This window comes from Bombina bombina, chromosome 11 (genome assembly GCF_027579735.1).
Source record: "Bombina bombina isolate aBomBom1 chromosome 11, aBomBom1.pri, whole genome shotgun sequence".
Taxonomy (NCBI): domain Eukaryota; kingdom Metazoa; phylum Chordata; class Amphibia; order Anura; family Bombinatoridae; genus Bombina; species Bombina bombina.
The window spans coordinates 55857315-55873899 of NC_069509.1; the positions used below are offsets into that span (position 1 = coordinate 55857315).

The following is a 16585-nucleotide window of genomic DNA, read 5'->3' on the forward strand; positions in this document are numbered from 1 at the left end:
CAAGAGGACAAAGCAAATCTGATGATAAAAATAAATTGTAAAGTTGTTTAAAATTGTATGTCCTATCTGAATCATGAATGTTAATTTTGACTTTACTGTCCCTTTAAAAAATAAGGGCTTTAAGGTCCATTAACCCAAACATTTTCTTTTGTGATTCTGACAGAACATACAATATAAAAAAAGTTTTCAATTTTTTTCTAGTATCAAATTTAATTTTTTCTCATGAAATTCTTTGTTGAAGAGATATCTAAATAGGTAGCGTGCACATTTCTGGAGAGTACATGACAGGGAAACACTACTGCCACCTACTGTTCTAACACATGTATAACATTGTTATAAAACTTGCCATATATTACTCCAGTCATGTGCACACTCCTACACCTTACTAACTGCTTTTCAACAAAGGATGCCAAAAGAAACAAAGTAAATTTGATGATAAAAGTAAATTGAAAAGTTTTTATTTTTTTTTTATTTTACTACATCACGAAAGATATTTTTTGGGGTTTTATGTCCCTTAATTAGTTGAGCAAAAATTTTACATTAAAAGGTCTCTACACAGAAAAGGCTAATCTGGGTTCTAACGGCAGATCTCTCCGCCCTTCTTGCCCGTCCTATTTATACACTTTATAAGAGATAGTAATGTCAGTTTTATAATTTGTTGCAATTGCATCTAAAAGATCATTGTTAAATGTTTTTTAATATTATTACAAATGTTCATGTGAAATAGAAAAAAAAATGTTATTGTGCTTGTGTGGGGGAGTTAATTTGATCAGGAAAAATACTTTGTTGCAACTTTTAAGCAATTTTATATCAATAAAATGCACTTGTTTTTATGTAAATTTGGATATGCTGCTTTGTAGTCCTTTGAGGTGTAGCTGCTCCACCGTAGTGTCAGTCAGCTGGAGACTGCAAATACCAGTTTGTCTGTATGCCCTGAATTTATTTGGTGTCAACTCTCTTGTGAGTAAACTGGCAAACGTCTATTGTCTATGTGTTTTGTTGGAATGGTTTAATACTCTGAAAAAAACAGTCTGGCCTATACAGGTGAGGTGTATGGGTAATATTGTCAACAGGTTATAGGTTGCCACACATGGATCAATAGGTATGAGCAGTAGTTAAAGGGACATAAAACACGTTGGGATAGAGACGAAATATAATAATTTGTACTTTAATTACTTTACATGCAAATTTATACTGCAGTGTCTCACCATTAAACCCTTTCTTTTATGTAATTAACAAGAGTCCATGAGCTAGTGACGTATGGGATATACATTCCTACCAGGAGGGGCAAAGTTTCCCAAACCTTAAAATGCCTATAAATACACCCCTCACCACACCCACAAATCAGTTTTACAAACTTTGCCTCCAAGGGAGGTGGTGAAGTAAGTTTGTGCTAGATTCTACGTTGATATGCGCTCCGCAGCAAGTTGGAGCCCGGTTTTCCTCTCAGCGTGCAGTGAATGTCAGAGGGATGTGAGGAGAGTATTGCCTATTGAATGCAGTGATCTCCTTCTACGGGGTCTATTTCATAAGGTTCTCTGTTATCGGTCGTAGAGATTCATCTCTTACCTCCCTTTTCAGATCGACGATATACTCTTATATATACCATTTCCTCTACTGATTCTCGTTTCAGTACTGGTTTGGCTTTCTACAAACATGTAGATGAGTGTCCTGGGGTAAGGAAATCTTATTTTCTGTGACACTCTAAGCTATGGTTGGGCACTTTATTTATAAAGTTCTAAATATATGTATTCAAACATTTATTTGCCTTGACTCAGAATGTTCAACTTTCCTTATTTCCAGACAGTCAGTTTCATATTTGGGATTATGCTTTAAATTATCATATTTTTTCTTACCTCAAAAATTTGACTTTTTTCCCTGTGGGCTGTTAGGCTCGCGGGGGCTGAAAATGCTTCATTTTATTGCGTCATTCTTGGCGCGGACTTTTTTGGCGCAAAAATTCTTTTCCGTTTCCGGCGTCATACGTGTTGCCGGAAGTTGCGTCATTTTTTGACGTTATTTTGCGCCAAAAATGTCGGCGTTCCGGATGTGGCGTCATTTTTGGCGCCAAAAGCATTTAGGCGCCAAATAATGTGGGCGTCTTATTTGGCGCCAAAAAATATGGGCGTCGCTTTTGTCTCCACATTATTTCAGTCTCTTTTTCATTTGCTTCTGGTTGCTAGAAGCTTGATGTTTGGCATTTTTTTCCCATTCCTGAAACTGTCTTATAAGGAATTTGATCTATTTTGCTTTATATGTTGTTTTTTCTCTTACATATTGCAAGATGTCTCACGTTGCATCTGAGCCAGAAGATACTACAGGAAAACCACTGCCTGCTGGATCTACCAAAGCTAAGTGTATCTGCTGTAAACTTTTGGTAGCTATTCCTCCAGCTGTTGTTTGTAATAATTGTCATGACAAACTTGTTAAAGCAGATAATATTTCCTTTAGTGATGTACCATTGCCTGTTGCAGTTCCCTCAACATCTAAGGTGCAGAATGTTCCTGATAACACAAGAGATTTTGTTTCTGAATCCATAAAGAAGGCTTTGTCTGTTATTTCTCCTTCTAGTAAACGTAAAAAGTCTTTAAATCTTCTCTCTCTACAGATGAATTTTTAAATGAACACCATCATTCTGATTCTTTGGACTCTTCTGGTTCAGAGGATTCTGTCTCAGAGATTGATGCTGATAAATCTTCATATTTATTTAAGATGGAATTTATTCGCTCTTTACTTAAAGAAGTACTAATTGCTTTAGAAATAGAGGATTCTAGTCCTCTTGATACTAATTCTATACGTTTGGATAAGGTTTTTAAAGCTCCTGCGGTTATTCCAGAAGTCTTTCCTGTTCCTAATGCTATTTCTGCAGTAATTGCTAAGGAATGGGATAAATTGGGTAATTCATTTACTCCTTCTAAACGTTTTAAGCAATTATATCCTGTTCCGCCTGACAGGTTAGAATTTTGGGTCAAAATCCCTAAAGTTGATGGGGCTATTTCTACCCTTGCTAAACGTACTACCATTCCTACGTCAGATGGTACCTCGTTTAAGGATCCTTTAGATAGAAAAATTGAATCTTTTCTAAGAAAAGCTTATCTATGTTCAGGTAATCTTCTTAGACCTGCTATATCATTGGCTGATGTTGCTGCAGCTTCAACTTTTTGGTTGGAAACTCTAGCGCAACAAGTAACAAATCGTGATTCTCATGATATTATTATTCTTCTTCAGCATGCTAATAATTTCATCTGTGATGCCATTTTTGATATTATTAGAGTTGATGTTAGATTTATGTCTCTGGCTATCTTAGCCAGAAGAGCTTTATGGCTTAAGACTTGGAATGCTGATATGGCTTCTAAATCAACTCTACTTTCCATTTCTTTCCAGGGAAACAAATTATTTGGTTCTCAGTTGGATTCTATTATTTCAACTGTTACTGGTGGGAAAGGAACTTTTTTACCACAGGATAAAAAGTCTAAAGGTAAAAACAGGGCTAACAATCGTTTTCGCTCCTTTCGTTTCAACAAAGAACAAAAGCCTGATCCTTCGTCCTCAGGAGCAGTTTCATTTTGGAAACCATCTCCAGTCTGGAATAAATCCAAGCCTGCTAGAAAGGCAAAGCCTGCTTCTAAGTTCACATGAAGGTACGGCCCTCATTCCAGTTCAGCTGGTAGGGGGCAGGTTACGTTTTTTCAAAGAAATTTGGATCAATTCTGTTCACAATCTTTGGATTCAGAACATTGTTTCAGAAGGGTACAGAATTGGTTTCAAGATGAGACCTCCTGCAAAGAGATTTTTTCTTTCCCATGTCCCAGTAAATCCAGTGAAAGCTCAAGCATTTTCTGAATTGTGTTTCAGATCTAGAGTTGGCTGGAGTAATTATGCCAGTTCCAGTTCCGGAACAGGGGATGGGGTTTTATTCAAATCTCTTCATTGTACCAAAGAAGGAGAATTCCTTCAGACCAGTTCTGGATCTAAAATTATTGAATCGTTATGTAAGGATACCAACGTTCAAGATGGTAACTGTAAGGACTATATTGCCTTTTGTTCAGCAAGGGAATTATATGTCCACAATAGATTTACAGGATGCATATCTGCATATTCCGATTCATCCAGATCATTATCAGTTCCTGAGATTCTCTTTTCTAGACAAGCATTACCAATTTGTGGCTCTACCGTTTGGCCTTGCTACAGCTCCAAGAATTTTCACAAAGATTCTCGGTGCCCTTCTGTCTGTAATCAGAGAACAGGGTATTGTGGTATTTCCTTATTTGGACGATATCTTGGTACTTGCTCCGTCTTTACATTTAGCAGAGTCTCATACGAATCGACTTGTGTTGTTTCTTCAAGATCATGGTTGGAGGATCAATTTACCAAAAAGTTCTTTGATTCCTCAAACAAGGGTAACCTTTCTGGGTTTCCAGATAGATTCAGTGTCCATGACTTTGTCTTTAACAGACAAGAGACGTCTAAAATTGATTACAGCCTGTCGAAACCTTCAGTCTCAATCATTCCCTTCGGTAGCCTTATGCATGGAAATTCTAGGTCTTATGACTGCTGCATCGGACGCGATCCCCTTTGCTCGTTTTCACATGCGACCTCTTCAGCTCTGTATGCTGAACCAATGGTGCAGGGATTACACGAAGATATATCAATTAATATCTTTAAAACCGATTGTTCGGCACTCTCTAACGTGGTGGACAGATCACCATCGTTTAATTCAGGGGGCTTCTTTTGTTCTTCCGACCTGGACTGTAATTTCAACAGATGCAAGTCTCACAGGTTGGGGAGCTGTGTGGGGATCTCTGACGGCACAAGGAGTTTGGGAATCTCAGGAGGTGAGATTACCGATCAATATCTTGGAACTCCGTGCAGTTTTCAGAGCTCTTCAGTTTTGGCCTCTTCTGAAGAGAGAATCGTTCATTTGTTTTCAGACAGACAATGTCACAACTGTGGCATACATCAATCATCAAGGAGGGACTCACAGTCCTCTGGCTATGAAAGAAGTATCTCGAATTTTGGTTTGGGCGGAATCCAGCTCCTGTCTAATCTCTGCGGTTCATATCCCAGGTGTAGACAATTGGGAAGCGGATTATCTCAGTCGCCAAACGTTGCATCCGGGCGAATGGTCTCTTCACCCAGAGGTATTTCTTCAGATTGTTCAATTGTGGGGGCTCCCAGAGATAGATCTGATGGCCTCTCATCTAAACAAGAAACTTCCCAGGTATCTGTCCAGATCCCGGGATCCTCAGGCGGAGGCAGTGGATGCATTATCACTTCCTTGGAAGTATCATCCTGCCTATATCTTTCCGCCTCTAGTTCTTCTTCCAAGAGTAATCTCCAAGATTCTGAGGGAATGCTCGTTTGTTCTGCTAATAGCTCCGGCATGGCCTCACAGGTTTTGGTATGCGGATCTTGTCCGGATGGCATCTTGCCAGCCATGGACTCTTCCGTTAAGACCAGACCTTCTGTCACAAGGTCCTTTTTTTCCATCCGGATCTGAAATCCTTAAATTTAAAGGTATGGAGATTGAACGCTTGATTCTTGGTCATAGAGGTTTCTCTGACTCCGTGATTAATACTATGTTACAGGCTCGTAAATCTGTATCTCGAGAGATATATTATAGAGTCTGGAAGACTTATATTTCTTGGTGTCTTTCTCATCATTTTTCTTGGCATTCTTTTAGAATACCGAGAATTTTACAGTTTCTTCAGGATGGTTTAGATAAGGGTTTGTCCGCAAGTTCTTTGAAAGGACAAATCTCCGCTCTTTCTGTTCTTTTTCACAGAAAGATTGCTATTCTTCCTGATATTCATTGTTTTGTACAAGCTTTGGTTCGTATAAAACCTGTCATTAAGTCAATTTCTCCTCCTTGGAGTTTGAATTTGGTTCTGGGAGCTCTTCAAGCTCCTCCGTTTGAACCTATGCATTCATTGGACATTAAATTACTTTCTTGGAAAGTTTTGTTCCTTTTGGCCATCTCTTCTGCTAGAAGAGTTTCTGAATTATCTGCTCTTTCGTGTGAGTCTCCTTTTCTGATTTTTCATCAGGATAAGGCGGTGTTGCGAACTTCTTTTGAATTTTTACCTAAAGTTGTGAATTCCAACAACATTAGTAGAGAAATTGTGGTTCCTTCATTATGTCCTAATCCTAAGAATTCTAAGGAGAAATCATTGCATTCTTTGGATGTTTTTAGAGCTTTGAAATATTATGTTGAAGCTACGAAATCTTTCCGTAAGACTTCTAGTCTATTTGTTATCTTTTCCGGTTCTAGGAAAGGCCAGAAAGCTTCTGCCATTTCTTTGGCATCTTGGTTGAAATCTTTAATTCATCTTGCCTATGTTGAGTCGGGTAAAATTCCGCCTCAAAGAATTACAGCTCATTCTACTAGGTCAGTATCTACTTCCTGGGCGTTTAGGAATGAAGCTTCGGTTGACCAGATCTGCAAAGCAGCAACTTGGTCCTCTTTGCATACTTTTACTAAATTCTACCATTTTGATGTATTTTCTTCTTCTGAAGCAGTTTTTGGTAGAAAAGTTCTTCAGGCAGCGGTTTCAGTTTGAATCTTCTGCTTATGTTTTTTGTTAAACTTTATTTTGGGTGTGGATTATTTTCAGCAGGAATTGGCTGTCTTTATTTTATCCCTCCTCTCTAGTGACTCTTGTGTGGAAAGATCCACATCTTGGGTAGTCATTATCCCATACGTCACTAGCTCATGGACTCTTGTTAATTACATGAAAGAAAACATAATTTATGTAAGAACTTACCTGATAAATTCATTTCTTTCATATTAACAAGAGTCCATGAGGCCCACCCTTTTTTGTGGTGGTTATGATTTTTTTGTATAAAGCACAATTATTCCAATTCCTTATTTTATATGCTTCGCACTTTTTTTCTTATCACCCCACTTCTTGGCTATTCGTTAAACTGATTTGTGGGTGTGGTGAGGGGTGTATTTATAGGCATTTTAAGGTTTGGGAAACTTTGCCCCTCCTGGTAGGAATGTATATCCCATACGTCACTAGCTCATGGACTCTTGTTAATATGAAAGAAATGAATTTATCAGGTAAGTTCTTACATAAATTATGTTTTTTAGTTTCTGAATTGTAAAGCTCTAACTCCCCCCACACATTTCCTTCTATGACTTGTATTCTACCAAAACAACAATAGATATAGATACAAAGTGAATAGGGATTATCTGCTGGAGCATGCCTAGAAGCACCAGAATCTGTGAACTCAGTTGAAATACAATGCCTGTGCCTAAAGACTGATAAGAGGGGGTGAAGTTGGCTGCCCCAGACAGTTTAGCTTTGTAATTCATTTTGCTTATTTTTGATAATTATTTAAAAATACTTGCCAGCAATTTTGTAAACAATTTTTTAAGGCAAACTATTTTTAATTAATTAGCCCTTTTAGGATATGCACAGATCTCAACCTGTTTTATGTCCATTTAAAGGGATAGAGCATATCATTTAAAACAACTTTCCAATTTACAAATTAGCAAATTGGCTTAATTATTTTGGTATCCTTTGTTGAAGGTGCAACGGTGCACTACTGAGAGCTAGCTGGACACATCTGGTAATCCAATTACAAAAGGCACATAACTTAGTGATATGAAACCCAATAGTTTTTTTTCTTGATTAAGATACAACATACAATTTTAAACAATTTTCCAAATGACTTTTATTATCAAATGTGATTTATTCTCTTGTTATCCTATTTTGAAGGGGCAACAATGCACTACTGGCAGCTAGCTGAACACATTAAGTGAGCCAATTACAAGAGGCATATATGTGCAGCCACCAATCAGCAGCTAGCTCCCAGTAGTGTAATACTGTATCTAAACCAGTGACGTGCAGTGAGCTCAGAGGCTAGTGAGGCAGTGGCTATGATAGGCCTGAGAAGCACATATATGAACCTAATAGAGGTAACTTAAATTTACGATTAAATTGGCCGGTTACACAATGACGATTAGAATAGTATCTAATATCTTGTATTTAAGCCTCTGTAGACAGTCCCCTTATCTCAGGGCTATTTATTTATTATCTATTGACTTGCATTTTAGCCAGTTAGTGCTGTGTCCTGCACAACCCCACAGGAGAGAGCACAATGTTATCTATATGACACACATAAATTAGCAGTCTCTTGTTGTAAAAAAGCTAATAAAAAAGCATGTGATAAGAGGCTGTCTGTAGTGGCTTAAACAGTCAGAAATTTAGAGGATAAACGGTTATAAAGTATATTAATATAACAATGTTAATTAACAATCTGACCACATGTTAAAACCAGAAACTCCCTAATGCAACTAATGCATAAAAATGCAGGGAATGACTGGCAATTTTGGAACCAGGGGGCGAGTACAATTCAGTGGCCCAAGTACTAAAACCCTGCCCACTATGAAATTCTATATCTAATAGTTAAAATACAAGGGAAGTAAAGCACCTAAGAAATGATAGAAATAAGTCTATAAAAACAGAATTTCAATGGAAAAAAAACATATATATATTTATTTTTACTAACATCAAAGTATAGCCCTAGCATACTACTGACATCCTTTTACAGCCCCTTACAAAACCATTAATCAGGGCCCCCACACATACATAGAAACACACTCACAAACATAGATTCACATACACACAGAAACACACTAGGACATACAGAGGCACTAACACATACAGACACACACAGTGACACACACAGAAACAGACACATACAGAATCACACACAGAAATATACACTCAGATATACAAGAAGACTCACACAGACAGACACAGACAGACTCGCACAGACACGCAAGCACCATCAGATACCATATACACATAGGAACCAACATACACAAAACCAGGCACCACTTGCACACAAACAGGCACCCAAAAAGCACAGACAAGAAGCCACATACATCATCACTCACACATACACAAGCACCCACAGGAATACACACTAAGAGGCTGGCTAATCCACAAATATATACAGACAAGCACACACACACTCAGATACACACACATACACACTTCCATGTGACTTTTACATGAGTTAAATATATAATAGTTGAATAAAATGTTTTATTATTATATGCCAGTTGTACTTGACAAGATGGAGTGCCCCCCTGCTCCTACTTACTGTGGGCCAGTAATACACTACATTTGATTAAGATTAAGGGCCTTTTACAACCACTTATTACAGTTTTCTGCCACATGACTCCCTTCCCTCATTTATGGCACTTATCATATACCATATTAAATCTGCCAATCAGTTCCCCTACTCACATGAATGCCAGCTAAATGACACAATATACCAGGCAAGATGCAAGACTCCCTGCCCCCATACATTCACTGAGAGATATCGCAGCTCACTTGTGGATTTAATATGAAAACCACTAATAATAATAATATATCATATAAAATAATTTTGTAATACTAAAAATATAAAAACTATACTTTTTAATAAATGACAGACAGATCATCATATTACAGAAAGACAATAAAAAGTGAGGTGTTATAAACAGGAATACCCAAAAGCATGGGAAACTGCAGTAAAAAAAAAGTATATTTATTGAAGGAAAACAACATTAGGATGACAGAGTGAAGTACTGACCTTAAATCAATCAGTCTATCTAATCCACATACATAGAAACAAAATCAGCACAGTTTTGTTCTCTTTAGTTTTCAGTGCACATAACTAAGATACTCAGAAGTGTCTGGACCCAGTAGATCTCACCTTATATCTTGGGTGACATAGGAGTGTACTCAGCACTAACTGTTTTAGGAATGTACATTGTTTATTATACAGACCAGAAGAGGTTCCTGCATAAAAAAGGCACTAGCATTTCCTTTTTTGCACAAGGGCACCAGCTAGTGACAACACAATACTTACTGAGAGCTGTAGTAATAAAGCATTTATTATACAGACCAGGAGAGGTTCCTGCATAAAAAAGGCACTAGCATTTCCTTTTTTGCACAAGGGCACCAGCTAGTGACAACACAATACTTACTGAGAGCTGTAGTAATAAAGCATCATTTATTATACAGACCAGGAGAGGTTCCTGCATAAAAAAGGCACTAGCATTTCCTTTTTTGCACAAGGGCACCAGCTAGTGACAACACAATACTTACTGAGAGCTGTAGTAATAAAGCATCATTTATTATACAGACCAGGAGAGGTCCCTGCATAAAAAAGGCACTAGCATTTCCTCGTTTGCACAAGGGCACCAGCTAGTGACAACACAATACTTACTGAGAGCTGTAGTAATAAAGCATTTATTATACAGACCAGGAGAGGTCCCTGCATAAAAAAGGCACTAGCATTTCCTTTTTTGCACAAGGGCACCAGCTAGTGACAACACTTACTGAGAGCTGTAGTAATAAAGCATCATTTATTATACAGACCAGGAGAGGTTCCTGCATAAAAAAGGCACTAGCATTTCCTTTTTTGCACAAGGGCACCAGCTAGTGACACCACAATACTTACTGAGAGCTGTAGTAATAAAGCATTTATTATACAGACCAGGAGAGGTTCCTGCATAAAAAAGGCACTAGCATTTCCTTTTTTGCACAAGGGCACCAGCTAGTGACACCACAATACTTACTGAGAGCTGTAGTAATAAAGCATCATTTATTATACAGACCAGGAGAGGTCCCTGCATAAAAAAGGCACTAGCATTTCCTCGTTTGCACAAGGGCACCAGCTAGTGACAACACAATACTTACTGAGAGCTGTAGTAATAAAGCATTTATTATACAGACCAGGAGAGGTCCCTGCATACAAAAGGCACTAGCATTTCCTTTTTTGCACAAGGGCACCAGCTAGTGACACCACAATACTTACTGAGAGCTGTAGTAATAAATCATTTATTATACAGACCAGGAGAGGTTCCTGCATACAAAAGGCACTAGCATTTCCTTTTTTGCACAAGGGCACCAGCTAGTGACAACACAATACTTACTGAGAGCTGTAGTAATAAAGCATCATTTATTATACAGACCAGGAGAGGTCCCTGCATAAAAAAGGCACTAGCATTTCCTCGTTTGCACAAGGGCACCAGCTAGTGACAACACTTACTGAGAGCTGTAGTAATAAAGCATCATTTATTATACAGACCAGGATAGGTCCCTGCATAAAAAAGGCACTAGCATTTCCTCGTTTGCACAAGGGCACTAGCTAGTGACACCACAATACTTAATGAGAGCTGTAGTAATAAAGCATTTATTATACAGACCAGGAGAGGTTCCTGCATACAAAAGGCACTAGCATTTCCTTTTTTGCACAAGGGCACCAGCTAGTGACACCACAATACTTACTGAGAGCTGTAGTAATAAAGCATCATTTATTATACAGACCAGAAGAGGTTCCTGCATAAAAAAGGCACTAGCATTTCCTTTTTTTGCATAAGGGCACCAGCTAGTGACAACACTTACTGAGAGCTGTAGTAATAAAGCAGGCTCTGCAGTCAATGTTAACTAAAAGCAAATTACCAGATCACATTAAAAACAAAATATTCACAATAAAAAGTTAAAATAAACTGCCAGCAAAATGTGGGAAGCTATTATCATTACCAGCACTCCTCACAGTCACAACAGTCAACATTGTTAATAAGTAGAAAGCTTACAGATCACAATAAAAGCATTAATATTAACACTATCATTTAACAGAATGAGGAAAGCTATAAACCTTATCCCTTACTGTGCACTTCTTCCTGCAGTCCTTATTCTCCCCTCTTGTTTCTAGTGAAGCCTGTGCTAGTGGGAGGGGGGAAGTCAGTGAACATCAGACAGGGCCAGCCCTGCATCCTGCATAACTAATAATGCCAAGAAGAGTTTTACTTCTCTGATTGGCTCTCTCCCTAAGAGGCATCATGAGGGATGCCTCCTATTGGTCATTATTTTTCCTTCAGGTAGTTTTAAGTTACCACCAGTGGGTGGCGCTGCTGCTATTGAAGAAATGTATCCATGTGTCTATGAAGAGATGCAGTCCTGTATGATGCCTCTCCATAGCATTACATGGGTGAAAAAAAATATTTTTTTTGTTTGTTTTTTTATTTTTTCTTAATTAAAATTTAACTAAACTTTGGCCCCATATGGCAGGGGAAGCAGTGCCTCCCCTGCCTCCTATGACTGCACGTCCCTGATCTAAACCTACCAAAGTATTGTTTTCCTAAAAGGATACCAAGAGAATAAAACAAATTAGAGCTGTGGTATGCTTCAAATAACTTAACATAATAATTAGATAATAGAAGTAAATTGGCAATTTGTTTAAAATTGCATATTCTAACTAAATCCAGAAAGAAAAATTTGGGTTTCATATCCCTTTAACAAAAGATCATTATCAATCCCAGTTAAAAAAAAAAAAATTCCATTGTACTGAAGTGTAAACCCACAGCCTAGTGGCACACGCTCTGCCTATTCCAAACAGAAACGCCTCTAGGACAAATAAATAATACTTGGAGGGAGGGAGGGAGGGAGGGATAACTCAAATGGATTATTTGTTATAGGTAAGGATAGTAGGTGAAGAATGAACACCAATTATAATTATTTCAATATAATGTAGTTTTCCATGACTTGAGTAGTAAAGTTTCTCCAGTGATATAGTGTATGACACCAGGTTCGACCATTCCACCACAGTTGGTATGGTTAGCTGCTTCCAATGGCGTGGTATCAGGTGTCAGAAATTAGGGGTATTCTTTACTTACATGATAGTGTTTGACCATTTAATACACTTGATAATGGTCAGATGTCTATTAATATATTAAGGATTTTTCCCCCATATTAGTAATGATATGTTTCTGAAATGGCTCTATCTTTTGGCATTGGGGGGGGGTAAGATATCACAAATTTTACAGGATAATTTGGAGATCATTCAGATGGATTTGAAGGTTGTTAAGAGGCTCGTTAGACGGTAGTCTGTGGTGCTAGAATCTGAATCTAGAAAATGTTTAACCTGGTAGTATGAAAAGCAGTTTTGAAATTGGTACCCAGTCTCTGTCTGCAGCTCATTTATGGATAAGAACCATTGTGCAATATTGAGTAGATTGGCATTATAGAACCCATATTATGCACCTAGCCCTGTCTCTTTAGAGAACATAAAAGAGCTTGGATTAGCCAAAAGTACTAGTTTCTTTCCTATGGCAAATTCAAAAAAACTCTATGTTTTAGAAACAAACAAAAAACTAATTGTTCTTATTCTATTGCTCAATGGTATAGGATGAAGGTTTCATTTGTGGTCACCGGTAGCCAGGATACCACCATAAAGATCTGGAAACTCCCAGAATCCTTTTCTTCCAAGCCAAACAAAGGAGAGATGCCTGAGCTTGAGACCTTGCGTGCCAGTTGTACGGAGAAGGGACATGATAAGGTGACTGTTCCCAGAGACAACGTCCAGAGGGCAGGTGGCAACACTCACACACCCAAACATGACTCTTCAGATCCTGAAATCATAAATACTTTATATTGCTGAAATCCAGAGCTCATCATCAGTCTGGAGACAAACCACTTTTTAAGAATAAGAATGAGATGAGTCCGCTGGCTCTCGGGTTTGTTTCTCAGTCAGTTGCTTAGTTACATAAACGTATTCACCCAATGATGTCCTTAAGTGACCAAAGTGGTCTGTGGGTCCCGAGCAGAACTTCTACTGTGTGTTTAACCCCTTTGCAGGAGGTTAAACACCTAGAGGTGCAGTGTCGCTAGGCTTAAAATCATGTGGCATAAAATAAAACTGCCTGATTGGATGCACTGCTCAGATATAGTTTTTCATATTTACAAATATGTTTGCAATAAATATTCTTACTCCCGGCTCCATTTGGCTATAGTTATATGTTTATTTTTTAGCATGTCTCACTAAGCATTAGCTTTAACATGTCTTATTATTCAAGAAATTAATTTAACAGTTGATCAGCATTAAAAATGATAGATGAGCAGAGCCTCCAATAAATCAAGTACGAAGGGTTAAATGAGATATTAAGGTTGGATGCTCTGCTGAGCTATAATTGGCTGATTGCAAAATATACTATCACCTGTGGGAGTCCTGCAGCCAGTTAATATTATTAGTTATTTTTTTATTCAAGCATAAATTTAAATGAATTTCAAGGGTTACCGTAAAAATGTCATCTAGTGTTGTAAAGCAGTTTTTATTTTTATGTCTATTTAATTGTGCTTTGGAAATAACTCTCCCTATTGATACATATTTCTTTCATGTAATTAGCAAGAGTCCATGAGCTAGTGACGTATGGGATATACATTCCTACCAGGAGGGGCAAAGTTTCCCAAACCTCAAAATGCCTATAAATACACCCCTCACCACACCCACAATTCAGTTTTTCATCAGGATAAGGCGGTGTTGCGAACTTCTTTTGAATTTTTACCTAAAGTTGTGAATTCCAACAACATTAGTAGAGAAATTGTGGTTCCTTCATTATGTCCTAATCCTAAGAATTCTAAGGAGAAATCGTTGCATTCTTTGGATGTTGTTAGAGCTTTGAAATATTATGTTGAAGCTACTAAATCTTTCCGAAAGACTTCTAGTCTATTTGTTATCTTTTCCGGTTCTAGAAAAGGCCAGAAAGCTTCTGCCATTTCTTTGGCATCTTGGTTGAAATCTTTAATTCATCTTGCCTATGTTGAGTCGGGTAAAACTCCGCCTCAGAGGATTACAGCTCATTCTACTAGGTCAGTTTCTACTTCCTGGGCGTTTAGGAATGAAGCTTCGGTTGATCAGATTTGCAAAGCAGCAACTTGGTCCTCTTTGCATACTTTTACTAATTCTACCATTTTGATGTATTTTCTTCTTCTGAAGCAGTTTTTGGTAGAAAAGTACTTCAGGCAGCGGTTTCAGTTTGAATCTTCTGCTTATGTTTTTCATTAAACTTATTTTGGGTGTGGATTATTTTCAGCAGGAATTGGCTGTCTTTATTTTATCCCTCCCTCTCTAGTGACTCTTGTGTGGAAAGATCCACATCTTGGGTAATCATTATCCCATACGTCACTAGCTCATGGACTCTTGCTAATTACATGAAAGAAAACATAATTTATGTAAGAACTTACCTGATAAATTCATTTCTTTCATATTAGCAAGAGTCCATGAGGCCCGCCCTTTTTTTGTGGTGGTTATGATTTTGTATAAAGCACAATTATTCCAATTCCTTATTTTATATGCTTTCGCACTTTTTTATCACCCTACTTCTTGGCTATTCGTTAACTGAATTGTGGGTGTGGTGAGGGGTGTATTTATAGGCATTTTGAGGTTTGGGAAACTTTGCCCCTCCTGGTAGGAATGTATATCCCATACGTCACTAGCTCATGGACTCTTGCTAATATGAAAGAAATGAATTTATCAGGTAAGTTCTTACATAAATTATGTTTTTATTCTATCTCCTTTGTACTGACTGTGCAGCCAGTGTTGGGGCTTTTTATGATGTTGCTGCAATGCATGCTGGGAGATCGCATGACTAAATTAAATAAGGCAACGTGTGTCTTTTTTTTACTTTTGTCTCCTCAGGATATTAACAGCATTACTGTCTCTCCTAATGACAAGCTGATTGCCTCTGGGTCTCAGGATAAGACAGCAAAGCTATGGTCATCCACTGACTGCTCACTTCTGGGTATTTTCCGCGGTCACAAGAGGGGGGTCTGGTGTGTGCAGTTCTCACCTGTAGACCAGGTTTTGGCTACATCATCTGCCGACGGTACCATGAAACTTTGGGGACTGCAAGACTTCAGCTGTCTGAAGGTGAACAAATTAAAACGTACAGGGGTGGTAAACATTTACACACCAGGTTTTCTGTTAGTATGTATGAGCACAAAGTCGTGCAAACTAAAGTTATGTGTTTTTTATAATTCATTCTGGTTGATTTTCCAATATGCAATGCATGTGTGTGATTCTTATATTTGTAAATAAATGTGACATGCAGATCTAAATTTATAAATACAATTTTAGTTTTTGGAAATTTCTTTTTTTGGAAGTATACTTTTCTTTTAATGGAAGTACAAAATTAATTTTTTGGGGGAAGTACACTTTTTTCTTTTTTTGGGGAAGTACACTTTTCTTTTTAATGACACGGTGAGTCCACGGACCATCATCAATTACTGTTGGGAATATCACTCCTGGCCAGCAGGAGGAGGCAAAGAGCACCACAGCAAAGCTGTTAAGTATCACTTCCCTTCCCACAACACCTAGTCATTCTCTATACGTGAGTTGCAAGGAGGTGGTAAAGTTTGTGTCTGATAAGATTTTTAAAAATAAAATATTTTTTTCTTCTGTTGGAAGTACTATTTTTTTTGTGTGTGTGAAATACATTTAAAAAAACCTGTAAAAAATAGTTGTTTCCATTTTGCTATATGACATGCAGTGTCACAGCAGTCAGTTGAGCAGTTTGCCTGGGAACAAGCACACTTTCTGAGGCACCAGCTCCTACTGAACATGTGCAAGAGTTCACAGAATATACGTATATGCATTTGTGATTGGCTGTCTGTCACATGATGTAGTGGGAAGGAAACTTGAACGAACTGAAATTAGTCAGAAAAAAAAACTCATTTGAAATTCAGTCTTGTTTTGCATTGTGTTTATGATGCATTTATTGATTATGAAATTCTACTTTATT

The 16585-nt window shown here is 37.8% G+C and overlaps 1 protein-coding gene across 1 annotated transcript in view; it reads left to right on the forward strand.

The window, feature by feature from the left end:
- TBL3 (transducin beta like 3) overlaps positions 1-16585 on the forward strand; it is a 132935-nt gene that overhangs the window by 60032 nt on the left and 56318 nt on the right. The window contains exons 14-15 of the mRNA XM_053694484.1: positions 13194-13344; positions 15484-15714. Coding sequence (XP_053550459.1) covers positions 13194-13344; positions 15484-15714 — 382 coding nt within the window. The remainder of the gene's footprint in view (positions 1-13193; positions 13345-15483; positions 15715-16585) is intronic.